This window comes from Sciurus carolinensis, chromosome 9 (genome assembly GCF_902686445.1).
Source record: "Sciurus carolinensis chromosome 9, mSciCar1.2, whole genome shotgun sequence".
Classification (NCBI taxonomy): domain Eukaryota; kingdom Metazoa; phylum Chordata; class Mammalia; order Rodentia; family Sciuridae; genus Sciurus; species Sciurus carolinensis.
In genome coordinates, this window is record NC_062221.1 from 134,632,146 (window position 1) to 134,658,996 (window position 26,851).

The 26,851-nt window shown below is 50.1% G+C and overlaps 1 protein-coding gene across 2 annotated transcripts in view; it reads right to left on the reverse strand.

Moving 5' to 3' along the window:
* The window catches only part of Kcnj6 (potassium inwardly rectifying channel subfamily J member 6), a 261,777-nt gene that overhangs the window by 170,217 nt on the left and 64,709 nt on the right, over positions 1-26,851 (reverse strand). For both annotated transcript variants that reach the window (XM_047564538.1, XM_047564539.1), the window contains exon 2: positions 24,098-24,149. In XM_047564538.1, coding sequence (XP_047420494.1) covers positions 24,098-24,131 — 34 coding nt within the window. In that variant the 5' untranslated portion in view covers positions 24,132-24,149. The remainder of the gene's footprint in view (positions 1-24,097; positions 24,150-26,851) is intronic.

Here is a 26,851-nt window from a genome sequence, read left to right on the forward strand (position 1 = left end):
GTGTAGCTCCCCATATCTCTTTATGTCTGTGAGCGTACACACGCGCACACACACACACACACACACACACTCACCAAACACCTTCTAAGTGGGATTACAATATACCTTTTATGCTCCACTATGTCTGGTGCAGATCATGTGTCATTAATATACGTCTCCCTTATCAGGGGCTTCATGTGATTTCACTGAATGATTATACCCCATTTAAATAAATTAATTTTCACTGATGGACATTTAGTCTGTTTTGAATATATAACCTTCGGATGAACAATTTGAATATCTTTATATATTTGACCAATTATAGCTTTAGGCTAAAGATCCTGAAGGAGAATTCCAAAAGCAGGCATTGACCCAGGCTGCCATGCTGCTCCCCGGGAGGAGTAAGAGAATCCACTTGACGACTAAAACCAAGGGACGTGCCTGCCTTTGCTGCCTCTGTCCACCTGTTTAACAAACCACATTAGGATCTTGGCTCGCTCGCTAAGTATGGGGATTTCACGGCAGTGATTTTTTGTGTGTTAGGTCTTTTACTTTTGACACTGATTTTCTTCTCTCGTGTGTATTGCCCATTGCCTGTTTGTGTTTTCTCTTTTGTGATGATCTGTTGGTAGCTTTTGCCATTATTTTTCTACTGGGCAGTGGGATATTGTGATTTATAATATGAAGCATATTTGGTCTTTGCCTTGCCTGGTTCCTGGCACAGAGCTAATTTCCTGAGCAAGCAGGGTGCCTCTCTGTTCTCATATTGGTTTTGGACTCCGGGTGCTGCCACAGAGCTCCTAAGCCTTGGAGTTTCCTGGACGACAGGAGAGCCTTTTGTTCTAAGGAGGCGGCTGCGGAAGGATTCCTGGATGGGGCTGCTCCAGAGAAACCAGCCATGATGACAAGCTCGGAACTTTAGGTGTCACTCCACCATCCTTTGGGAACGACGTTGAGTGGATAAGTCACCATGCCCACGTGGTGAAGCCTCCAAAGACAAAACAACAACAACAATCCCAAACCCTCCACTGCGGGGCTCCGGAGGATCCAAGATGCAGCCAAGGCCTCCAGGAGCCTTCGGGCTTTGCCCTCTCAGCTCCTTCTCTGGCTGTTCATCTGCGTCCTGTATAGTATTTACTCTTTTTAAACTGGTAAATGTCACTGATGTGTTTTTCTGAGTCCTGTGAGCCTTTCTGGCAAATCGTGAAACCTCAGGAGGGGTTGAGGGGACCCCTAATTTGTAGCCAATCAGAAGCTCCGGCTAAGAAGCCTGGGCTGGGCCTCTTAAGAGGGACTCAGTCTTGTGGGAGCAGGCCTCTAACTTAGGGGCGCTGTCACTAACCCCAGGCAGAAGTGTTGGAATGGAGTGAGTTCTGGGACACCTGGCTGGGGGGGAACACCCGTGTCTGCTGTCCCATGGGTCCCGAGAGTGTAGACAGCGAGTTTGCAGACAGAGTTTGTCTCTTCACGCTCATTTGCAAGAACTTGTCCTGTGCTCTTCGTATTTCTGCTTTTTGCCAGTGGAATGTACTGGAACGGAAGCTGGAAGAACTAGCCACCCCTGGAGCTTAATGATCTGGGGGCTCAGGGGAGCCTCCTCCCCCCTCATGCTTGCTGCACGTCTGCAGCAGTTTCCTGATGACCGTAGAGACACACACTCAGGGGACACACAGGTGCCTATGCAAGGGACAGGGATGTGGAGACTGACCAGGGCACGGAGCGTTGGCCAGGCATCGGGCAAACATAAACCTCTCAGAAGGATCAAGTGCAACACCCCCAGTGTGGTCAGATGACCAAGGCTGGGCCGTCCCAGTGCCCAGTGGAGAGAAGGTGGTGGTCTCCCACCCTCGGAGCCGAGCTGCTGACGGGACCCGCCATCCTGCATCCCTCCTCCCCTGTGAACTTGGAAACGTCAGAAGATAACCTTATGAATTATAAATAAAACGCTTAGGCCTCGCCAGACTTGCTGAGTAAATCACACTGTGGCCTGTTGCTCTAGTGCACAAGAGATCTTCCTGGCTAAAAGTAGTCCCTCGGCCCCGTCACCAACTGCACTGGCACTGAGGGCACACCCTGGTGTCCCCTGTAGAGCTGAGAGTGCCGAGTGGGTGAGGCCCTGTTTAGTCACAGAGGATCCATAGTCTAGCCGATGACCAGCTGGAAAAACAAAGAGAGGTGTCTGTCTAACGTGGCACTGGAGCTGGGCCTTCACCTAAAGGGTCGCCCCACTCAGTCATGGAGACGTGGGTATTGCAGTACTGTTCACAGGAGCTGAGATGTGTGATCCAACTTGTGTCCCTTGAGGGATGACAAAGCAGTGGTGGAAACACATGGAATATTACTCACCAACAAAAAAGAATAAAGTCCTGTCATCTGCCCTTCCTAGGATGAGCCGCCCTGTTCAATGAAATAAGTAGGCACAGAACGACAAACTCAGGGTCTCCTGATTCTATGTGGGAACTGAAATCCTTGCCCTCATGGAAACAGAGAGCACAATAGGCATTTTTCAGAGGTAAAGACTTTGGTAATTGGGTACAAAACACATTTGGATCGGAAGAATAAGTCCCAGTGTTCTTTCTCACCGTAGGGTTCTTATGGTCAATTAGAATTTATTGTGTATTGCAAAATAGCTTGAGGGAAGGATTTTGGATGCTGCCAGAATAAGAAGTGATAAATGCAAACTACCCTGATTTGGTCATCACACATTTTGAAAAATCATGCTGTAGCCCATAAATATGTACAATTATTATGCACCAAGCAAAACAGAAATGGAAACGGGAGTGACCGTGGGGATGCATTGGCTTTGTGTGGTGAACTCCTTGGAGCCACCAGCCTCATGACTGGGCAGAAGGCAGGCCGGGGTGCTAGGGTCAGGTCCAGGACCCTGGTCCTCCAGGGAAGCCCTGCGGATGGGCGCTCTGGGGAGATCGTGGGATCCGTTGGCTCTGCCGCAGAGCTGTGGTCGGATCCAGCCCTGCGCAGTGGAGGGAAGCGCTTTGACTGTGTCGGGGGAGTGGGGCGCCGGCCCAGCCCCCGGGAGAGGAGTCCAGGGTTCCTGCAATGGCTCCTTCCGGCAGGCCCACAGAGCCGCGAGTCCCACTTCACAGAGAGCCCGTGTGAATCGGCGTCAGCATGCAGCATTTCAGCTCACGCCGGGTCTCAGGGCCAGTGAAGCCTTGGGTGTGGCAAGGGAGGCAGGGACAGGGTCCCACCGAGAGCAGAGGCTGACTGTCCTCAACGGGGACGGTCACAGGAGAAGGAGGTGGCCGTGCCCGCCTCTGCAGGGCAAAGCCCAGGAGCCCGGCCAGGCCTGTGTGGCGTGGGCTTTTCCTTCCTGAACTGCAGTCCTGAAAAGTCTCAGCAGCACCCGGGGCTGGGGCTGGGGCCAGGCTTCCCGCAGAACCTCCGCCCGGCTCTGAGCCAGGCCCAGCCGTTGACGCCATGCCCCGGAGGACAGGGAAGCATCCTGTGTTTCGGGAGCTCCGATTCCTGACCTTCCACTGAGAATCCTCAGCAGGGAAGCGGGAGCAGTGGTGGGGGCCAGGGTCGCTCCTGCACCACACGCGGCCTGGGTAGAGGGGGCGTTTCCGCCTGGCCCACGTCTGCCTTGCTCTGATTCCGCGGGATGTGTCCTGCTGTGACAGCAAATCCGTACCTGAGGACTCAGTGGCTTTAACTTTTCCTGCTTGTCTTCTCCACTCTCCCGTTCTCTGTGGGAGTCCGTGTATTACCCGAGCTGACAAAATCGTCCCCATGATTGGCCTAGACCTTCGCCGGGCAGGGTCACTGTGGTTGGTGGCAGGGGCGCCTCTGTGGCTGTAGCAGAGGAACCTGCTTGAGCGGACGGGTCTGACAGAGGAGGGGACGTGGAGAGAGCTTCCCGGGCCCGGGGCAGGGGTGGGTGGGGTCAGGTGGCCTGGTGGGGGCTTGGCCTCCTGCGGACAGCTGTGGGCCTTGCTGTCCTCCTCAGGGGAGTGGACTGGTCCCGCAGGGGGCAGTCGCTCCCTGTCTCACTCACACGACCTGATGACCCCAGGATGCCTCTCTGACCCTGGCACTGGCCACGGTTCCCAGGGGCAGCCCCCTTCCGGCGGCTTCTTCTGCCATCCTGTCACATCCTCCATCCTGATTGCTTCAGAGCCCAAAAGTGTGGAATTCGGTTCCCCCCACCTTCAAGCTGTGTGGCTTTCGACAAGTGATTTTCCTTCTCTGTGCCTCAGTTTCCTGATGTGGAAATCTATCTGCACCATCCACACAGAATTGTTATCAAGATTAAACTCATCAGAACAAAAGGGACTGAGGACCTCTTAGCAAGACAGTGAAATGCTGACGCACAGAGGTTGTGCAGCCAGGGGACCTGGGTTTGGATCCTGACTCTGTTCCTTCCTAGCTGTGTGATCTTGAACAAGTTTCTTGATCTCTCTGTGCTTTGGTCTGTCACCCGTAGTATGAGGATGATGACTGTATTGATCCCTGAGGGTTGTTGCTAGGAATCAGTGAGAAAATAAAATGGTTCAAAAAAGACCTGCTAGATACTAGAGGGTGTGTAAATAAGAATGTATTAATTTTGTTTCAAAATGAGGAGACAGAGAGGTTAAGTACGTTCTCTGAAGCCGCAGAGAAGTCACAGGAATAATAAATGGTGGCGCTGAAACCACAGCAAGGTCAGGTTCCCGGATGAAGCGGGTCTGGTGTGCTCCCACTTTTCTCCAAGTCCTTTCTTGAAGTGAGAAGGAGCGTTTCGCCACAGGCCCACGCCGCGCTGGGCTGGCTGCGGTGTCTCTCTCGTCCTGGTGCAGAAACAGCCCGGCAGGGTGCCAGGTGAGCCCGGGGCCGCCTTGGGTCTGACGGGCACTCTGGACAGTGGCTTCTGTCCCCGGCTGGCTGGGAGGACCGGGGTGGTCAGCACTGCCCCAGGCCAGGCCCTTCCTCTGTTAGCCAAGGCTTCCCCCTCCTGGTGCCCCAACGCAGACGAAGATGGCACCGCTCCCTCTTCCTTCTCGGCCGGGCACAATTCAAGGTCACAGAAGCCCAGAGGAGCCCCCGCCCTGACGCCTCACCCCGGCGCCCCCGTCGTTGCGGCGCATCATTTCTTGCTATTTATAGGGTTTAGCTGGAGAGGCGGCGCCCACCCCGCCCGGCCGGGCAGTTTCCTTCCTTCCGCAGGGAAGAGCGCAAAGCTGCAAAGCGTCTCCATGGAAACCAGCTCTCAATCCATCAGGCCCGCAGTGTCGGACGCATAATCCCGAAGGCGGGCAGGGACGAAGGAGGAGGCGACTTAACGGAACATGCGAAGAAGTGACATTTTAGGACACAATGCCCGTTCCCCCGATTCCTCATGAGCCACGAGCGAGCGAGCGTCCGGATGATGAAGAGTCCTGTGTTTTTACCCCCCACAGCCTAACCGGCCAGCTGGGTTGCTGCGCTGCCGCTGGCCGCCCACAGCACGGCCGGTCAGAGGGCTGATCTCCGGATGGCAGGCCAGCTCCCGTCCATCCTGTGCCGTCAGGTGTGCGCCCCTGTTCCGGGTCACCACCACATTTTCCAGTTCATGGAGAAAAGCGCTGTGATGGTTTCACGTTTTTTATTTTTTAAATTCTTTCTCTTGCCACCTTCTACCTCTTTTCCATTAGGAAATGGACATTTGGGCCCTAAAGAGTGTTTGTCCAGTCTTTCCACATTTCCGGCAGGAGTGGAAACGGCCATGCGTCTTGTGGGTAAAGGACTAAGCGGGGGATCGAGACTTGGAAGGCCAGTCAGGAGCTTAGATGGGAACGGACGGGGTGAAGTAGGTGTCTATGAGCTCCAAAGCCTTGGAGCACCCCGTTATTTTCCGCAGGTTTAGGACCTCACCCCTCCGTTGACGCGAGAACTCCTTTTGGTCCTGGCGAGTGTCGGGATGTGACAGTTCCCTGGGTCATTTCATGTGCCTGTTCACACCTGCTGGATCACTGGATATTTGCCTCTGCTAATTACTGCTTTGCTTTTTGTTTATAGCCTTTTTTATTGTTCTGGTTCCTTCTGGCAGCGAATAGTATATGATTCCAGGTCTCAGTTGATCAACTGTTTTGCCTACAAGGCTCTGGGGAAAAGGCCGGACGGGGCCATCTGAGAACCCAATGCACCAGGCGTCTCCCATCTTAGAACTGAGGTCAAGGTCGGTGTGCCCAGGCTGAGGGGTTCTTGTTTGCCTCTGGGACTTGTTAAGCCGGCATTGTAAACCACCCTTGCTTATTATTAGAAGGGTGATGGAAAGAGAAACCAGTGCAAGAAAGCTCAGAGATTGAAATTCCATCCCACAAGCCAGAAAGGAAATTATTTATCTAAGGAAAAAATGGTTCCCAGAACAGTAGACCCTGTCAAGAAGCCTGACTGCTCGTAAGATGACGTGGCTGTGCTTTTCCATAAACCCGCCAATCTCGACACTGGGCTTGCTATTTTGTACTGTTGGTTTGATGTAGGTAAGCTTCAGACGTGCAGAGAGCTGGTTCATTTATTTTTACATTTGGTTGTTGAGAAAGCCAGGGCACCGAGAGGGTATTGATTAACTTCTAAGTAATTTTTCCAACAAAAAAAAAATCAGAAGAAAAACAGATCAAAAGACTCACCTACATTTCTACTTTTGCATGAATAAAAATAATATTTCTTCTTGGGATAAAAGAGCCAAAGGCAGCCTTAGGAGTACTTCAGAATTCCTAATTATGAGTGAAAGTCATCTGCCCCGCTGAGTTCCAAAGGAGGGTTCCCTGTTCTGGCTCAGAGTTAAAAGGTCAGGATGTCCTCCGGTCAGGGTTGCTACAGTTGGATCTGGAGCATCCCTCAAAGGCCTGTGTGCTCTAGGCCGGGTCCCTACCTGTGGAGCTATTAGGAACTGCTATGGCCTTCAGGAGGTGGGCCTGGTGGGAGGCCCCAGGTCACTGGGGTGGGCCCTGGAAGGGGGAAGGTTGACCTGGTCTCTTCCTCTTCTTCCCTTTGCTTTCTGGCCATCATAAGGCGAGCAGATTTATTCAGCCATGCACTCCCTGCCATGAGGTGCTATCTCCACATAGTCCCCAAACTACCTGACTGTGGCCTAAGCCTCCAAAACTGTGAGTCAAGATAAACCTTTATTCTTTGTGTTTGTTATCTCATGTATTTTGTTACAGTAATAGAAAGCTGATTAACACAAGGATGTTATGTATTGCTTGGTAAGGAAGAAATTGAAGTATGTTCCCACCCTGATTGGGTGTACTGCAATTCAGTCCTGCCATGACTCTCCTGGAGTTACCTCACACTCCACAAATTAGGGACTCAGTCCTCTGCCACCTGCCTTACTTCAAAACTAGCAGTAGGTCAGGGATCTTGAGACCACCTACACTCTGATCACACTTCTGGGCTACATATTCTGGGATTCTTATGTGCCCCCTGAAGTTGGATAATCGACTCTAATTTTATCTAATGACTTAGAGAAAAGTGCTACACAGATGACCTTCCATATCCATGGATCCCGCCAAGCAAGGACTGTATATACCAAAAAAAAAAAAAAAAAAAAAAAAAAAAAAGTCTGTACTGAACAGGTGCAGATCTTTTTGTCTTGTTATTATTCTCTAAAAGATACAGTGTAACAACGATTTACATAGCGCTCAGATTGGTTAGGCATTCTCAGTCATCTAGAGAGGATCCGTGTGACAGGTGTGTAGGTCAGTCAAGCTCCTTGCCATTTTATGAAAGGGACTTGGGTATCTGAGAAGTTTGGTATGTGTGGGGGATCCTGGGACCACCTGCCCAACAGCGCAGAGGGATGGCTCTACTTAGGAGCTCTCTTTCTATTATAAAGGATCCTCGGAGGTGAGATCTGGGAGGCAACCTGGAGCTTCTGAGTCCCGGGCTCAGGGCGTGTTTCCCTGGTGAGGTGTCAACGTCTCCACCAACCGGGAAGCTCCCTGGAGCTCTGGACCCAGGGTCTTGATTGGGGGTCCACAACTTTAGTCCCAGGATGGAACTCCGTCTCCTGTCCCCTGCCTTCGCTGCCAGTTGAGGCACCCCAGCCTGGGGATCACTGCCATTCTGGACTACACGTTCCAAGGGGTTGTCTCATGGGCCTAAGAAAGAGACCAGGACCCCTCAGGAGACTCCAGGGATTTTGGGAGCCCAGTGCCGGGAAAGGTTTTGGAAGCTCAGTGCCAGGACCTGGGGACAAACACCAGACACAGCGCATCTTTATTCTATCACAGTACATGAATAATTGACAAAGCCCCTGCCAACGTCCCCCTCTTCCTTCCTCAACACCAGGCGCACACTGCTTTGGGTACCTCCTGGCCAAAGCTGTCGTTTCCCCGTGAGCATTATTATTAAACACCTCATCTTTTATCCAGCTGTTTGTATTGATTTCTGCCAAAACACATTGACATACCCTGGCACGTGGGTGTTGCCCATCATCAAAGTTGCAGTTTTAACCATTTTTATTCTTTTACATCGCCTATTCCAACTTGGACTTGTAAGGAAGACATGGCTCCCTCCACGTGGAGAGTGGAGGCTTCCACCTGAGACCCTCCACTCTGTCTCTTCCCCCTGGAGACGTGGCTGACCCTCCACGACAGAGGGTCTCATGTGAACAGCGCACAAGGGCTGGGAGAGTTAGGATGGGATGTTCTTTTATTTTGAGGACCTTGTATTTATGGGAAAGGCTTCAAACAAAGCAGAATCCAAATGGGTCTTGTAACTTAAGAGAGCCGGAAGTGGGTGGATGGACAGGGTTTCCCACGGTGCTTCTGTTCTGACCCTGACCACAGTGGGCACCTAGTTCACCTACGATGTCCTCGTGCAGTCACCCCCTCCACCCAGCTCCCAAACAGCCACATCACCCCAAAAGGAGGCTCTGCACTCCCTAAGCAGATACCCGTTTTCAAATTAAGTCTTTATCAGTGATCAACTTAACAACAACATGGCTACTCCTTTTATGCCCTTCCCCCTTTTGATTTTTCATCGAATAGTAGATCCTGTTCCATAGATGGAGACTATACTCTTTATTTTATCCAGCAAAACGGCAGACACACAGCAAACACATAATAAATGCGGAACGATGGGGCTCTACTGCACGGGCCACGAACTGCAGTCATCCTCTAATGGTGATATCATTTGAAAGGTTTCCTTAGGCAAGCATTAGTCATGAGCAGCCAGAGATGTGATTGCAGATCCGAGCCAACACCAGGGTTTGGAGGCGGAGGATCGGTGCTCAGGAACTGCCACAGCTGTGTGTTAAAGTACCTCTTACCAGGTCTCAAGAGAGACATGTGGAACGAACTGCAACTTGAGCCTGCTCCTCCCCAAGGCCAGACTCGGAGGCTGCCCTCTGACAGACAGCTGTGGCCGTAACCCACACCCTCATGCAGTCATCTGGTGAGGCCAGGGGTCGGGAGGGGCTTTCAGACACCATTTCAAATGCAGAGCATGTCACAGTGTGGGTCATGAGACATCTGCCAGCATTTGCCGACCAGCTCCAGGGCTCCTACAGCCTGGGACTCTCCTTTCTGAAAACCTACTTAACCTCTTGCTCCACAGCCTCTAAATGACAGCCGGCTATGGTTGATAGGGAAGATGATCTGTCTGTCAGAAGAGTTGGGAATTGTTTTCCTCCTCAGCAGGAAGAGGCATATTTGGTCATGAGAAAGCGTTGGGCCTCACATTAGAAGTTGGAGTTTGTGGCTTTCCTGCAGCTGTCTCACACAGATGAGAGCGTGAGGGATTTCTCCCAGAATTTGAATGCCTATCAATTCTGTTCTCTTTTATGGAGAAATAAGATCCACTACTAGTCACTGATGAGCGGGTGCTCTGTCTAGGAATCGTGGAGTGGTGCCTTTTTTAATGCACATTAAGACCATGTCTTATAGGACAGCACACATTATTTTAATGATATTGGTATTAAAAATAGCCTCCTGAGAATGATTTTAGAAAGAAGTTGGAATAGGACTTTGGAGTACCTGTTCCCTTACAGAAACATCACTTGGAACAATGATTCACGCATGGAAACACCTTCACAAGAACTAGAGATACTGGTTGAGCTCTAGCACCCAGCTGGAGCACAGAGATAAGAAAAGGTAATGACCACAGAAGAAAAAAAGTGGCTGTACTTATGTCAGGCAAAATTAACTTTAAGTCAAGAAGTCTCATAGGAGACCAAAGAGGTCACTCTATAGTGATGAATGGGTCAGTTCATCCACAGGACATGTGTGGGAGGAAGAAACAGGATGTTTGAGCAGATCAGTAACAAGTAAGGAAAGTTGAATGAACAGTCAAAACCCTCTCTATAAAGACAAGACCAGGACCTAATGTCTTCCTTGGTGAATGATACCAAACATTTTAGAAAAATTAATATCAATCCTTCTTAAACTCTTCCAAAAAATTGAAATGGAAGAAGTAAAATGATGATATGATCTTATATATATATCAGCCACTGTCGCCAAAAAACTGCTGGGACAAGTAAACAAAAAATCAACACGTAAGAGTGTGTAATGCATCTGTGTAACAAACTACCTGAAAAAGGAGCCAAGAAAACAGCCTGATTTACAATAGCATAAAAATTGCTTAAGATTAAATTTAACCAAGGAGGCAAAAGATCTGTACATTTTAAAGTTGAAATATAACTGAAAGGAACTGAAGAAGATGCAAGTAAATGAAAAGCTATCCTGTGCACATGGGTTGGAAGCATTCGTGTTGGCTGTACTATCCAAAGGGCCCCGTGGATTCAGTGCGACACCTCTCAAAATTCCAATGACATTGTTCACAGAAATAGAAAAGAGAATTCTAAAATTTGTATGCAACCCCACAAGACACTGAATAGCCCAAGCAATCTTGGTCAAAAAGAACAAAGCTCTATCAAAATGTATAAATGCATTCTACTGTCATGTACAACTAATTAGAACAAGTAAAATAAATATATATATATATAAAAAAGAAAGAACAAAGCTCATGATATCACACTACTGGATTTTAAAACACGCTATGAAGGTATAGTAATAAAAGAGCATGGTATTGGCATAAAAACAGATATGTAGAACGATGGACAGAATAGAGAGTCCCACAAGTCAATCCACACATACAGTCAACCAGTCTTCTCCAAAGGTGCCAAGAGCACAGTGGAACAGAAACCATGCTGGGAAGACTGATGGATCCCTATCTCACGCCATATACAGAAATTTTAAAGTGCTGCAATCGCTATTCAAATGTAATTCTGGAGCAAAACTGTCAACCTCTCCCCATGTTCAAGTTCTAGGGCTGCTGTAACAAATGACCAAAAACTGGGTGTCTTAAAACAACCCAAATTTCTCCTCTTACTCTGGAGGCGGGAAGACTGAAGTGACGGTGTCAGCAGAGCTGTGCTCCCTCACGGGGCCGAGGGAAGGGTCCTGTCTGGCCTTTTCCAAATTCTGGTGGATGTGGGCAGTCCCTGACTTGTGGGAGAGTCACCCCAGTCTTCCAGACCAGCGTCTTTAGATCTCTCTGTCCCACCTCCCCACTGGTCAAATCCCTCTGTGCTTCCCTCTTGAGAGGACACATGGTTACATTTAGTGGCCACTGTGCAGGGAAGTCTCTCAGTGTCCAGATCCTTGATCACATTTGTTATGATACCCCCTCTCATCCACGTAAGATAAACTTTGCAGGTTCCAGGGACTAGGATCTGGGGATTTTGTGGAGGTCCGTTTTCAGTCTATCACAGTGTTCAGTTAGATTTCTTACTGCAAAACATCTTAAACCCTTTATTATCTCAATGGGCATTGGGAATCTCAAGGGAAGGGGCAAATACTTCCTGAAATCATTGAATCATCAATACTCTTCCTCAATCCTGTTTTTAAAAATCTCTTTTCAGGACATCATGGGAATAACGTCTCTAGGAATATTCCTTAGGAAATGTCGGTCTGTATGATAACATACAAACTCTGAATCCAGAACTCAGTGGCTTATGCAATGACCCCATCCATCATCCCCAGACTTTCTCTAAACTACAGATGGTCTCTCAATCATGATGATTCGACTTAACAATGATGCAAAAGGGATGCACATTCCGTGGGAACCACCCTGTGAATTTTGAACTTTGCTCTTTCCTGGGCTAGGGACATATGGTCCATACTCCCCATCTAGGCTGGGCAGTGGTAGTGACTGCAGCTCCCAGCCAGCTGTGCCATCGCCAGGGAAACAACCACCCTCTACCCAGAGAGTGTGTTGCTGAGCTCTGAGGTTCAGGAGTTTAGGTGCATTTTTTTGTGGGGGTAAGGGGACTGGGGATTGAACCTAGGGTCTTCTGCGTGCAAGAGAAGCACTCTACCTCTAGGCTATATCCCCAACCCTGATTGGGTGAATTAAATGTGTTTTCAACTTACCATGGACTCATTGGGGTGTGATTCCACTATAAGTGGAGGAGCATATGCATTTCCTGAACTAAAGTGTCCACATGTACCTATCATTGTTCTCCAAACACATCTCCTTCTTCCTCCAAAGAGAATGACCACCCACCCTGGCTCCAGCATCCTACCCCCATGCTCCCCTAACACTGACTTCCTGTCCTTATTAAGGTCCTGCCTGTTCTCTGCAGCTCAGTGTTTCTGAAGTCTTCCCAGGTCCCCTAAGAAGGGACCTTCCCCTTTCCAAACCTCAGCTTCAGCGTTGAGCTACCCTGGGGTCAAGGAAAATCAAAAGCAGAAACGCATGAACAGGTCTTTGCTTTGCAGAGAGCAGCTCTGGAGTTGTCCCTGTGATGAGCCTGTCTTGGTCTCTCTAGATTCTGTCTTTGATTGAACCCAGGGCCTCATGCATGCCAAACACACACTGCACTTCCCAGTTACCAAAGTTTCAGCCTTATGTTGGGGTTCAGCCAGAAAGGGGGTCATTGTGATCGGGCTTCATCTGACAGTGCCTTGGTTGAGAAAAAAGAAGAGAGGTGGGTACCCAGGTGTTCCCACACGCGTGACCTCTGATCACCTCCTTCCTGCGGTAGCTCTCATCTTGTGCTCAGTAGTGTTAGGAAGATGGACAGCACCTCCTGGTTCCACTCACAGCCCAGGGTGTGGCTCTTGCTTTCTGACTTTCCTCCCTCCACCATGATGCCTGCTGACCAATGCTCACTGGTACTGGGTTAATTATTCATGATCATTTGAAAGCCAGATAAAGTTCTAAGATGATGCAAAGAAGAATCATGTACAATAATTCTGAGGAATACAACTCTCGATTGACTTAGACCAGTTATTTCTTCCCTCCTTGAGGGTCACCGAGTGAGATTCACAAATCCAACAGAAGCAGATGGTGAGGAAACCCTATCTCAGGGGGTCCCCATTGCGGGCTGAAGCCTTTGCTTTTATTAAAGCCAGGAAGGGGCCGGGTGAAGCACACACAGGTGGAGAGTCTCTTGGATTTTTAAAAGTTCTGTCTTCTTTCTTCCTTTTTGCTGTCTTTCTGAAAGTCTTCTTGTTGGGAACATTTGGCAGGAAGAGTGACAGCAAGGGCCTGTCCCTGCGGACAGGGACTCGGTGATGTGGAAGAGAAAGTAATTTGGAGAAGGGGATTATTTAAGAGTCAGGGCACAATGTCCACTGGATTTAGTTCTTTGATTTAATGTGAGCATTTCTGGCTGAGGGTGCAGGCCAATAATTAAAATTAAATAAGTATCTACTAAGAAAAAAAAAAAAGCCCAAGACACCAGCGGGGAGTCATGTGGGTGTGGGTTTGATTTGGAAATTCAAAAGCATGCCTTTTCTTTCTTGATTCTGCACGCTGGGTGCGTGAGTCCAGGAGCAAGCACCCTTGATACCTTTGTTCCAGGGATTGGGGCGGCCCCAGGAAGGAAGGGTCTCCGTATTGGGTGGGAAAGACAGCGGTGTTTAGCGGAACCCCGCAGACAGAGTCCTTGGCAGTGCATGCAGCGTAGGGTGAAGCGCTGCCCATCAGCACGAAGGTACGGAGGTGACAGACACCACTTGTAAAATCCCAGCAGTAGCGGAAATCAGTCGATGATCATTTTTTTACATTTGATACCAACTTATGAAATCGTAGAGCCCAGCTACAACCCCTGGTCTTCCAGAGTGGAAATATGGTATAGGTGTGAAATTTTGCAATGGACTTGTAAGCTAAGTGTGGCGTAGGGAAATGGTGATGTTTTATTTTTGTTTCAGGGGCCTGATATGGGATAGTTGCTTGCTAATTTTATATGCATCATATGTTAGCTTTCCATATAGGAATGCATATTCAGTGTGTATGCATTAGCATTCAATGTACCTATTAGCTTTATACACATATATATGTGATCAGTGCAATTATTTATAAATATAGATATTAGCATGTGTATACATATCCATTAGCCTTATGTATTTTATCAAAACCCTGCTGGGTAACTGTATGCTCAGTCCTGAAGACTCAGAGAAGAGGGATTGAGTGGCTACCTGTGGCCTTGCAGTGGGGAGGGGCCCAGCCACAGTCAGACCAGCTCCCACTGTGGGGGATGCTGTGCTAATTGTGTAGAAACCCTCATGAGTGCAATTCTGGACTGCAGCGCAACCTCTGAGTCAATATTTAAGCATTAAGATACCTGCCCCAGATGGGCTACACACCTGTAATCCCAGCCACTCAGGAGGCTGAGGCGGGAGGTTCCTGAGTTCAAGGTCAGCCTCAGCAACTTATCAAGGTCAGCCTCAGCAACTTATTGAGGCCCTAAGCAACTTAGTGAGACCTTGCCTCTAAATAAAATATAAACAGGGCTGGGGATGCGGCTTAGTAGTTAAGCACCCCTGGGTTCAATCCCTGCTACTAAAAAAAAAAAACAAAAACACCTGCCCCAACAAGTTTAAACCTGAAATTTAATATCTTGTGAGAAAGATGAGGCCAAAGTAAAGCAGAAAAGCCACCCTGGAACACAGGCAGCCAGGCCTCCAGGACTCTGCGCCACATCCAGCCCTGGCTTCCAGGGTAGCAGACGGAGGGAGGTGACTTTCTCCCCCAGGTGTCCTTTGCCTTTTATTTTCCCCAGCACAGGAGGCTGCTCCCCCTCCTCAGCTGGGCAGGCCCAGCTCACACACCGGTCACCAGGGCAAGAACCAGGTATGGTGGGGACACAGTAGCCCTGAAGCCAGAATTGGGGACAGGCAGTTAGTGTAGAAATAGGGGATCCAGTCAAATCAAGGAAATGGAGGCCATAAAAGCCATCTACCTCTGGAAGTTGGAGACTGCCCCTGGAGAATGGAATGTCAAGGATCTCCGGAGCCCATCGATAACCAAATTTAGCTGCGATAACCAAATTTACCTGCGATAACCAAATTTACCTGTGCTTGAAAAGGACTGCAGGCAGGGAGCTGCTAATTAATGCCCCTGGGCCCTTGCCTGGCTGAATCACTTTGGCCCTCCCGCTGCCACTGCCCCATCCGCTTCTCACTTTTTACATCTCACCTGCAAAACCAGGCCTAGTTCCATAGGCAGGAAGGAGAGATAAGGGGGGAGAAAACTGGAGAACAAGAGACCTTAACCTATAAAAGATGGAGGGTGCGCTCACTTCTTGGGACTTTAGAACATCAGCCATGGCCGCCCTCCTCCTCCCGGGAGAAGTCTGTATTATTACCTTTAAATAAAACCTGCTTAATCTGCTTGCCTTGGCTGCTTCTCTAGTGTTCAATCTTCAACATTAGAGGGAGCAGAACTCGTCACCGGCAAACGGCAGTATCAGCCCCATCAGGGAAAAAGCAGGTAATGAACTACTGGTGACAACTCCCTGAAGGGACCTCTTCCCTGTCACTGGAACTGGAAAGCTATGCCAGGTAAAGGGCAGGCTCCTCCAGCCAGGTGCTCTGGGCCTGAGCGAGTGCCTGCCCTGCTCAGGGTTCCCTGCGGCTCCCTCTGCCCATCAGCTGGCTCCCATCTGCACGGTTCCCTCTGACCAGTGCTGGCTACACACGCTCTGCTCTGGACCACCACGCTCCCTGCCTGGGTTGGCCATCTACCCGGCACCCTGTGGCTGTTCTCCTGGCCACACTGCTGTGTCTCTTCCACAGGGACATTTGTTTGAAGGTCCTCTCTGCTCTCTGCAGGTGCAGAGGCAAGCTTGGCCTGACCCGTAGCCTGACCTGAGGGGGGACTGGAGGGGGGACTTCCTGTCCCCTTCTGCCTGGGTCTTGCTTGGAAACCTGTGGTTGTCAGAGTCTGATGGGAGGAGGGGGAGGAGTGGGCAGTGGCAGGAGGCGGGGAAGGATCCTGAGCCCTGGCAGGTGGTGGGAGGGTGGAGCAGGCTCTCCCAGCCAGGTGGCACCTGTGGGAGGGGGGAGGGGAGAGGCTGGGCGCAGCGGGTGGGAGGGAGCCAGGAGAGCCCCACAATGTGTGTGTTTGCTTTTCTCCTTTGGAGGAGCGTGGGTGGGCATCACCATCCTTCAGGCTGGGCCCAGCCCTGGCAAGGTGGCTCTGCCCTTGGGTATGGAGGGGAAGCCAGGGCTCCTGGGCATCAGCTGGGCACTCTCACTGGCTGGCAGAGAGGCCTGTGGAGCTGGCAGCTCAGCTACTTCTGGGGGATGCGGGGCAGGAAGGAGGAGCCAGAGACAGAAGCGGAGAGTTCTGGAACTGGTGGCCCCAGCGGATGGTGGTGGCAGCTGGGCTTGGGCTGCTCATTGCCAAGCTGGGCTAGTGGCACAGTGACTTGTGCCCTAAGAGCTGCTTTGCCTGTGACTACCTTCTGTAAAGGGAGTGGAAAGGATCAAGCACCAAGGTCGCGGTGATCCTGTACCGGAGAGGAAGACCGGGAGCAAGGTGCCACTTAGGCTTTGCCCACTGCATCAGTGCGTCCAGGAGTGGAGCTGATGGAAACAGGTGACAAAGGCCCAGGAGGACGTGGCTGCCCCAGAGCTGGGCTCTGCACCAGGGACCGATGGCTCAGAAAGGCAGAAGGAGAGAGAGCCATTATTACTGAGGAAGTCATTGGGCAGGTCCTAAACACTGCTGTTTTGGAAAGAGTGACACCGGTTCCAGCTTCCGGGAGAAAATGACAACTCGTCTCAGAACCAGCCTCCCCCACCTCCCACGCTCCTGCTCTCCGTGTCTGTGGGGTTTCCAGCTCCTCCTCTTGAACATCAGCACATCGGAAATTTCCCTCATCTTTCTGAGTCTCAGTTGTGTCATCAATAAAACAGAAATACTAATGGCCTGACCATCTCTAAAGTCAGGTGGCCGAGCAGATGGACTTTCCTGGTGGCTGCCAGGAGGGGTGACCATTCCTGAATGAAGCATTGAGAGTGGGAGGCTGAGGCAGGACCACTAATGGAGACGCAGGCCCAGGAGGTCTGACAGCCACCAAGGAGCCCAGCCCTGCTGTGGGAGAATAAGCAGCTGGGGTCTAGTTTCACCAGAACAGTGATTCTCAGGCTCGCTAGCTGGGGTGACTGTGCTCCCGAGCAAACTGCCCAATGTCTGAAGACTTGGTTATCTCCCCTGGTGGGCTGAGGTCAAGGGCATGTTAACCTGTCATGCCTGGGACATCCTGTGATGCCTAAAACCTCCCAAGGCCCAAACGTCCATGGTGCCCAAGTTGGGGAACCCCAGACCTGATTTTCCTGGTGCCAGATGAAGGGGGTGAGTTTCTCAGTCACCTAAACATTCGCCAGAAGGCCATCTCCTCAATCACAGAAGGACAGGGAGCGCAGGGTGGGGGCCACCCACAGGGAGGTGCAGATCCGGTGTGAACCCCAGGAGGTCTCTGGTTCTGGATAAACACACTGCACTCCAACCCGGAAGTGGCTATCCTTGCATTTGAAATGTGTCCATAAAGAACAATCCGAGGCCTCACAGGGAAACGGGCAGCCTGTCAGAGGGTGTGGACCCAGAGGCGCTGCTGCTCTCCTTTGAGCTCTATCAAAGGACACGCTTCTGCCTAAAGGTGGTTCCGAAGTGACATGCCCTGTGAAGACCACGTCCCTGGGACCAGGAAGCATAACCGGTACTTTTGGGACCTCTCCAGGCTGGCCCCTCTGAGCAGCCACTCTGTGCCTCCCTTGTCCTGTGGGGAGCTTGGAATGAAGGCACAGGACGGAGACGGCATCCACTGGAGACCACAGGTCTCAGACTGGAGGGCGTGAGCAGATGGGGACAGGGAGGGGATCTCAGCCAGCTCCCAGAGGCAGGGAGAATGGAAGAGCCAGCCTCCGAGCTGGGCTTCCCCGACCCAGGACCGAAGCCCAGAAGTGCGCGGCAGAACCGCGGGGAGCCGAGGAGCTGCTGTCAGCACCTGTGCTGGTCAATCACAACCCGCACTCACATCGAGCCCTGGAGCTCACCTGCGTCAGCTCGCCTGCAGGACAGGCCCACCTCCAGGGGTGGCACCCCGCCGCCAAGGAGGAGAAGTGGGAAACCCTTCAAATGGAGCCGTGGAGAGATATCAGGGAGCCATCCTGACACTACCCGCTGCCGAAAAGGAAGGCAAAGGGGAGCAGGTTTGGAGAGAGGAGGAGAGAGAGGCACCCTTGGGCAGGGAAGGGTGGGAGGCACACCGTTGGGGCTGCAGAGGGCCTGAAAGCTCCCCTTTAAGGGACACTTTGCTGCCGTCCCACCTGGCTGTCATTTAGGCAGGGAGAAGGTGCCTTTCGGAAAGCCCTGCAGCAGCCTGGTGGAGCAGGCCTGTGCGTGTTGGGCCACAGGTGTCTGGCCCTGCAGCATCCTTAGCCTCTGCTGTGGGCACTCTACGCCCAGACCCCTGTTCTGTGGAGCATAGCAGGTCCTTTCCGTAAAGGCAGGCTGACAGTGTGCCCACAGTGACTTGCAGCAACCGAAGCCTGAACCTGCTCTCCTACAAATCCTGAGCTCGGTGCATTCCAGTTTGAACCCATTGTATGGACTCCTCCAGTGACTCCTTGCACCCCCACCCCCAGAAACTCCAGCCAGAAACTCCCCTATGCACAAGATGCGGTGACTTCATCTCCAAGTGCTGGCTTTTCCTCCACCAGCTCCTGTGGCTGCCACCTCTTCAGTTCATTTCAGGTGTGGCCCCCAGCCTCAGCCGGACACCCCACCAGCTGCTTCGCTCCATTCTGTCCGACCTCAGTCTCCCCGGGGTGGTGAGTGTAATGGTTCTAAATGGCATCTGGGTAGAAACCTTGCATGGCCCATCCCCCACAGGAAAAGCCCAGGCTGCACTCAGCCCTTTTACCATCTGACCCTTCCTGTCTGCCAGAGCCATCTCTGCGCTTCCCCTGATTAGCCACGTCCCCCCATCTCCAGCCTCCCGCAAGCCGGGCCCTGGGTCCTGGCACTACATTCCCATTGGTTTCCCACTGGACCTGCTCATTCCATGTGTAACCCTGGGATCCAGGAGCAAGATGGGGTCTGTGGAAGGAGAGCAGGCACCACCTGCAAGCTGAGCAACCGTCGGCAACTAACGCAGGAGCCCCCTCTGTGCCCTAGCTGTTAGCCCCGCTCCTTTCTCCCCAAGAGGCTGCACAGGGTGCATGCAGAACCCCCTGCTTGTCCTTGCATGCCCTGACACAAAGCCAGAGTTATAATAGCCGAGCTATAAAGGAGGGAATAAATGATTAAACACCACTTTGCCCTGAAGAGCTAATTTACTGTGCGGTGATTATAATTGGCTCCCTCTCCTCATTTCATTTGACTTGAGAAAATTTCACATTTGTGCTAAATTTGAGCTGTTTCTTTAATCACAGGAGGAATTCCCTCTACTCAAACCAGACAGCAGGGACCTCTGAACACCTGGCAGAGCAGGTCTTTGGCTCCGGCCGGCCGTGAAAGGACCCGCGGGCTGCGCGCCTCTCCCTGCCTGGGCGCTGCTGCTTTGCGGTTTGTTTGGCAAGAACGCTGAGTCAACGCTCCTCCTACCCAGGCGGTCATGCTGGGGTGGCCTGGGCAGACCACCTTGTGAGGAGGACCGCAAGGGATGCTGCGGCTGGGAAGGAGCTGAAGTGCACGTGGCGAGGGGCTGGCAAGGGGGAGGCAGAGAGGCGCGGGAGGATGCCTATCAGAGCAAACCGCCAAGCAGCTCCGACCCTCTGCGGGTGCCGCGATCTGCTGCAGGCGGGCGGCTGAATCGGGAGAGGAGGCAGACGCAGAGTCCGGGCTGGGCGCGGGCCTCAGGTGGGGTCCTGCAGCCCACAGGTTGCGGGCGCCGAGTTCCCGTCCTGCTCCGCCCTTGGTGCCCCACCTCCATGCTCAGGGTCGCACACCGGATCCCAACCCGCACTATCACTGGAACCTTGTGATGAGACTTCTTGGGCTCTGACGCCTTTCCTGCAGCTCTGGGCGAGGCAGGAGGACCACCAGGTGGCAATGACCAAGAAGCAAGTTACCCACGAACTTCACGGAAGAACAGTCTGCAAAAGTACTGAACGTGGTTCCAGAGTCCCGGGTTATTGCAGGCCTCTGAACGCCCGCACTGGGCAAAATCTGACGTTGCTTTGCGGGCCCAGGACAGAGCCTGCCCTCCCAGCATCACCTCTGAGGACAGCACAGGCTGGGTCTCTGCATGTCCATTTATGGACAGGGCCGATCTCAGTGGGTGGGTGGCGGGGTGTCAGCGTGGGGTTACCCATGGGCCAGCACGGAGTACTTCCTCCAATGCGGTGTTCTTGCTGCCCCTAAACAGGGCTTCTGGTGGGCTACGTGTGAAAGGTTCCATTTCAAGGATGCAAACAGACCGCAATTGAAAAGGGCAGTGTTCAAACTCGGTGGACTTTGGGAAGGCCACTGCGAGCTGACCAGTTTTCAGGGCTGATGGGTCCTCTCTGCCAGGAGCCCTCCCTGCCTCTCTCCCCTTGCCTATGTGCCTGATCTTTGCCCCTTGGCATTCTCTCTTCTCAACAGGACTGTCTGTGGATCGTTTTTCATGTGAATCTATTTTTTCTGTTGATTTTCTTGCTTGTCTTTTTGCCGTTTCACTCTCCCTCCATAACCATTTTTCTTTATCATACTCCTCCTCCTTTCAATAATGGGACATAAAAATACTTTAAAGCATTATCTTCATAAATAAAGTTGCCTTAACAATAAATGTTGGTGAATGTGGGGGAAAGGTCCACTCATACGTTGCTGGTGGAACTGTTAACTGGTGCAACCACTCTGGAAAGCAGTGTGGACATTCCTCAGAAAACTTGGAAAGGAACCACCATTTGGCCCAGTTACCCCACTCCTCAGTTTATACCCAAAGGACTTAAAATCAGCATACTACAGTGACACAGCCACATCAATGTTTATAGCAGCTCAATTCACAATAGCTAAGCTATAGAACCAACCTAGGTGCCCTTCAACAGATGAATAAAGAAAATGTGATGTATATACACAATAGAATATTACTCAGCAATAAAGAAGAATGACTTCATGACTTTTGCAGGTATATGGATATGAATCTGCTATATGAAATAAGCCAGTCCCCAAAACCCAAAGGTCAAATGTTCTTTCTGATATGTGGATGCTAATCCACAACAAAGGGTGGGGAAGGGAAACTTCCATAGAAGTTTCTGTGGATTAGACAAAGGGGAATGAAGGGAAGGGATGGGGATGGGGGATAAGAATAGAAAAGACTGTGGAATGAATCTGACAAAACTGTACTATGCACATATGTGAGTATACCATAGGGTATATCTATAAGACTGAGATCCTAATTAGAATAAGAATTAGAAAAAAGATAATTCCATGTTTGTATAAATGTATCAAGACAGATTCTACTGTCATGTGTAACTAAAAAGAACAAATAAAATTTAAAAAGAGAAAAAGATTAAATTGTCTTTAATTGGACATTTACAAATCTGTCTACATTTTTATCTGTCTTGGTTGCCTTTTAAAAAATGACCACAGTTGATGTTTTGAGGGGGTTGGTTATGGCACATGATGGGAAGACCTGTCCCTTATTCCTGCTCTAGAAGATGAAGGCGTGGTATCTGCTTAGCCGTTGAAAGCATTTGGACATGTACGGTGACAGGAGAAGAATCATTACCAGTTCTAGTTAAACACAGAGATGTTCTCGTAACCAGATGGGTTTTGCCTGGCAGTTTATCAAGCAAAGTGTTTACTGGCTCTGGAAGCCATTCAGTGCCGGGTGTTCATGATTCTGTTTATGTCCTTCTCTTCTGGTGGCCGTGGATTTGATGTTCTCACCAGCTTTATGGTATGGTGATTGCATGTTCATTTTTTGCTCAGCTTACTGATTGGAACCTCCTTAAAAATTATGTATTCATTTCCCTACAGATTTCCTGTGTAGAATAAATGTGTAATTGTACATTTCATTATTCATGAGTTTACTGTTAATGTCATGTTTGTTAGGGTTGACCACATGATAACATTTCATAGCAGCCAGGAGAGTTATAAACGTTCTGTGTCTCTGTGAGAATCAGTGAACCCACAATGTTGGCTATGATTCCAAGGTCTGCTCTCAAACTTCAAATTTCCTTATACATTGAATATGTATGTATGGTGTTTCTTAAAGACAAAGCTACTTGGAAGAATGGCTGGACCCTTTCATCCACCAGAGGGTCTGAAATTCAATTTTGACCAAGTTCTCCCAAGGCAATGGATTCCTAGACCAAAGTCATAAGGATTCTCATAGAAGCAAACCTGAAACCTAAACTGGGCCAAGTGTGAGTGATGAACTCTTACTAAAATGTGTCTGGAATCCAAAATCCCATAAAGGAAGAAAAATCAAAATGCCTTTGTCAGAAATATTGACCACCACAGGACCCACGAAGTTTTCCATCCAGTTTAAAACGAATACTAACCGCACCAGGATATCGACTTCTGACAGAAGCCTTGTGGAAGCTTTTAGTCCTGGGACACGTGCTCAGCACTCTCTGACTTCACCCAGACATTCAAATTCACAGACAGTGCAACGAGGTTCTGAGCCACGGCATTTGAGAGAACCCATGAGCCTTCACGCTGCCTGCTTTGTTGAGAGTTTAGAACTGAGTCTGCTCCTGTGCTGGGGACTGTGATGAGTTGGGACATCCATGGCTCTGCTCTGCATTTTGAGGACACAGGATGGTCTGGTTCCCGCTGGGAAAGGGAGAGTGGAGCAGGCGGTAGGGCAGTGAGGGGCGGAAGAGAGGGCCAGAGTCCCCAGGAGTCTGCTCCTTACCCAGTCACCCTGAGTCATCATTCGCATAGTGACGTGAGCAGGCCATTGGGACTGACGTGAACTTAGGCAGAGGTTGGGGGCCGGGAATTGGAGAAGGTAAAGAACTTTGGACATTATCTTGCCTGGGGAAGGGGCAGACATTGGGGTAAAGATTCATGGCCACCCTATAGAGGAGCACTTGTATTTAACAGCCTCATGGTTTGAGGAATAATAGAAAAAAGCAGATGCCCAGTTAAGTGGGGGCAAGATTAATGGTTGAATTTTCAGGTCAAATTTAATAAGGTGCTAATAGCCCTGATGGTAATGCCGAAGGTTTGCAAGCCTCTTAGAACTTTCCAGGATAAATCTTATCTCCAGGAGCAATGTAATTTTCAAAGGAAACAGTAAGCACTATCTGCTAATTCCATATCTACCCAGTCTTTAATATTTAAACTTCCACAGAGGAAACTGCATTTCTTATTTGCGGGATGATTTATTATAATTAATTCCCTACTTTCCTATTAAAATGCTTTGTGTGTTCTGTTTATTTAGCTTAAGAGCTCAGAGTCTTATAATGCAGATATTTTCAAAACTTAAAATCATTACAAGCCAGTGACACCCAAGCATTCCATTTTAAAATAGTTCTGACTGAAATTCCTGAACTACACTTAAAAGGTTTAACAATGATCCACCATTCTCGCCTCTTTTTAGATCATCCAGCCCCACAGGATAGCCACACATTAAACTTCAGCTGACTTACATTAAAATCTCCTAAAAGTCAGGTTGAAATTACTGTGGGTCCCAATCCCCAGTGCAGTGCCACAGATAAAATCCACTTTCATTATTTAGTTCTGTAGTTTGGGTAACAGCTTCAGCACAGAAATTTGCCCCCAAGCAAGACGAATTCTGAATAATACATAGAGAAACCTTGGCACATGCGATATGCCGTGATAAACAGATCTTGGCCTTTGCCAGGACAGAAGATAAGGGCAGATCAGATCATCACAAAGGGGTGTGGGTTTTTGTGTTTTTCTATTCAAAACCAAAATCGATAATGAATTTGAGGTTACTCACTCATGGATTCCGTCAGCTTGGCCATTGTCGTCATTGCTTGTTTGTGCTTTCCCTGGAGGTGAGAAGAAAATACAATTACATATGTGATATGTCTTAGGAAGGCACTGATATACCAGCTCGGTGATAGTGGTAACCCTCTCCCTTCTTTTCCCTAGGTCAGCTTTGGTCACCAATGACTAAATGAATAAAAAAATCCTCACATTATAGCTCTATTATCAGGAAGTCACTGAAAAGAGATTTTTAGGGCATTAAAAATTTCCCATTGCTCCTGGCAATGCGCGCCTGGCACACTGATCTTGGATATATATAATTGGTGACGCACGACAGGTTTCCAAAACCTCTTTGACACTGGATTTTTGACATCCATATGCCAAATTTTTGCTCTTTTCCCTTGTTGAAGCTTTTTTTTTTTTTTTTGGATGTTTTTTGGAGACAATATTTTTGTAGTCATTTGGTTTCCAAAAAACTAAATAGATTTTCTACGTGTCTCTTGGTCTTCCTTTTTTGGGTGCCTTTGGTGTCCTTCTGAAGGTTATCACTTTTGATGGGTTTATAACCCCATCTATTTTGGGCTGAAAACATTTTGTGTCACCTGGGATATAGGTTATAGCTCAGTGCCTTTGAGAACCCAGACAGATACATAGAGAACTTGAATTGGCCCAAATTAAAAAGTGACTTTGGAGCTATTAAAAGTAATGGCCAGCTCTACTGAAAAGCTTTCTTCAATGTCTTTGAGTTTTCTTAATTTCCTTGGGTTCCTAACGTGAATAATTGTTCAAGCATTGGCCATTATTATTTTACTGTTTAGCAGTCTTATTTTGCTCACTGCAAAAATAAAACATGTTCATGATTTTCAAACTTCAAAAAATGTTAAAAAATTGTAAGTCTGAAAACCTAGTTCTCTCCTCCCTTCATACCCAGGAAACCATCACTACATTTGGGGGAACAGCTTTCTGGTCCAGGTCTAGACCTGAGGGATGCGGGGGGTGGAGATGCAGCCCCCTGTGCAGAGGCAGAAGCCTCCGCCCCACGCACCACGCCATGAGCCACTTTCCTTCACATCCAACTGACGCTCTGTGTCAGTGAAGGTGAAGCACATTATTGCTTTTTAGCAGGTTAGATCAAAATTTCCTTAGCCAGGAAATTCCCATCGAACTTTTATTTACCATAACTTCTTCCTTTCCCATTGAACTTATCTGCAACTTGGTGCTAATTCATAAAACACCATCGCGAGCATCTCTGAACGCCTGCCCTTGCGAACTCGTTCTGTTAGGCAGTGAGGGTGACCCTGAGGTTGGTTACGACTCGGTCAAAAGTGTGACTGTTAGGCGCTTTGACACCACCGCCCGTGGCCCCACAGGAGGGTGGCGTCTGGCCGCGTGTGAACTGTTCCTTTCCTTGCATTCTTGCCTGCTCGCCTGTGGCACTTGGGCTCCTCCCTCAACCCGCGACAAACTCAGGGCAAAACGTGGCATCTTGCTAACCCCCATTTCCTTTTCCTGCCCCCTTGCTTGGGAACGGCCAGTGTCCTTGCACAGTCACGCTGTCAACTGTGGTATGGCGTCACAGGGCTCTGGGCCCGTGTGCACAGCGACAGAATCCACACGCTGCCTCTTATTTCGACAGATAACTGCCCTTGAGAGCAGAAGGGGCAGCGGAACTAGAATCTACCAGCCGGCTTGCTGCGACTTGTAGTTTAGAGGGAGAGGCTGAGAACCAGTCTGGTGTGGGCCAGAGTGGAGGCCCAGAGCAGCCTCCACAGAGGCTAAAAGATGGTAGCACTTGTACCCAGTGACTGCCCAGTGACTGTCACCCCAGTGGACTCAGGAGTAACCACGGCTCCATGCAGGGGCTTAGGGACGATGCCCTTGGCCCGAGGGAGCCTCGTCTGGCCTGGTCTGCTCCCTCAGCGGCCCTCAGCTTCTCTCTGGGCCCAGCTCCGCTGTTCTGGACTCGCCAGCTCTGCTGTCGCCCCTCTTCCCACCTGGGCCCTACTCCTTTACTTTCCTGCTCCAGGTTCCTCTTGTCCTCACCTGGATCACTGACCCCTTCAGACTGGCCTTATCTGGTGGCCTCGGTGGTGAGACCTCACCCCCATGTGTCACGGGCACCCATAGTCCAGGCATCGTGTCCTTAAAAACCCCTGTGAGGTTTGCCTGCCTTCTTGTGTGTATGTCACCCTCTCGTCCCTGGTGACCCCAGGACCCTGCCACAGTTTGGACCCCCTGTCTTGCTGATGGGTGGCCCTGGCAGCTATTTTTGTTCCTCCGTGGTGGCTATCTTAGTCCCAGAGACGGCAAATCCTGCGTGCATCAGCGTTTTTCTCTCCCGTAGTTAAAGCTTCTGACACCCAGGGGGGAGGGGCCCTCCACATCCTAAATTTAGTGCTCTCGGCCCGACTCCTCTGTATCACAACTTATGGTGGAAATCATGACATATGTTTTTGGGTAAGTAGTTTAGTCATTCTATTGGATGTCTTTAAACTCCTTCTGTCCTGTCCTCATTATCACAAAGTTGATGTTTGCAATTACGTGGTGTGGATTCCCGATAAAGCATCCCAGTCCCTTCCCGGTGGCAAGCAAACGCTCCTCCATGTTCTGCAGCCAAGAGTTCCCTTCACAGGAAACCTCCTGGTTGTTGGATTTACATTACTGGGGAGATTTCGGATCACGGCGTAGTAGATCTGGAAGAGGCGCTGCTGAGGTTCTCGAGTCCCACCCACACGCACAGCCCAGGAACCCAAGCCCCAGGGAG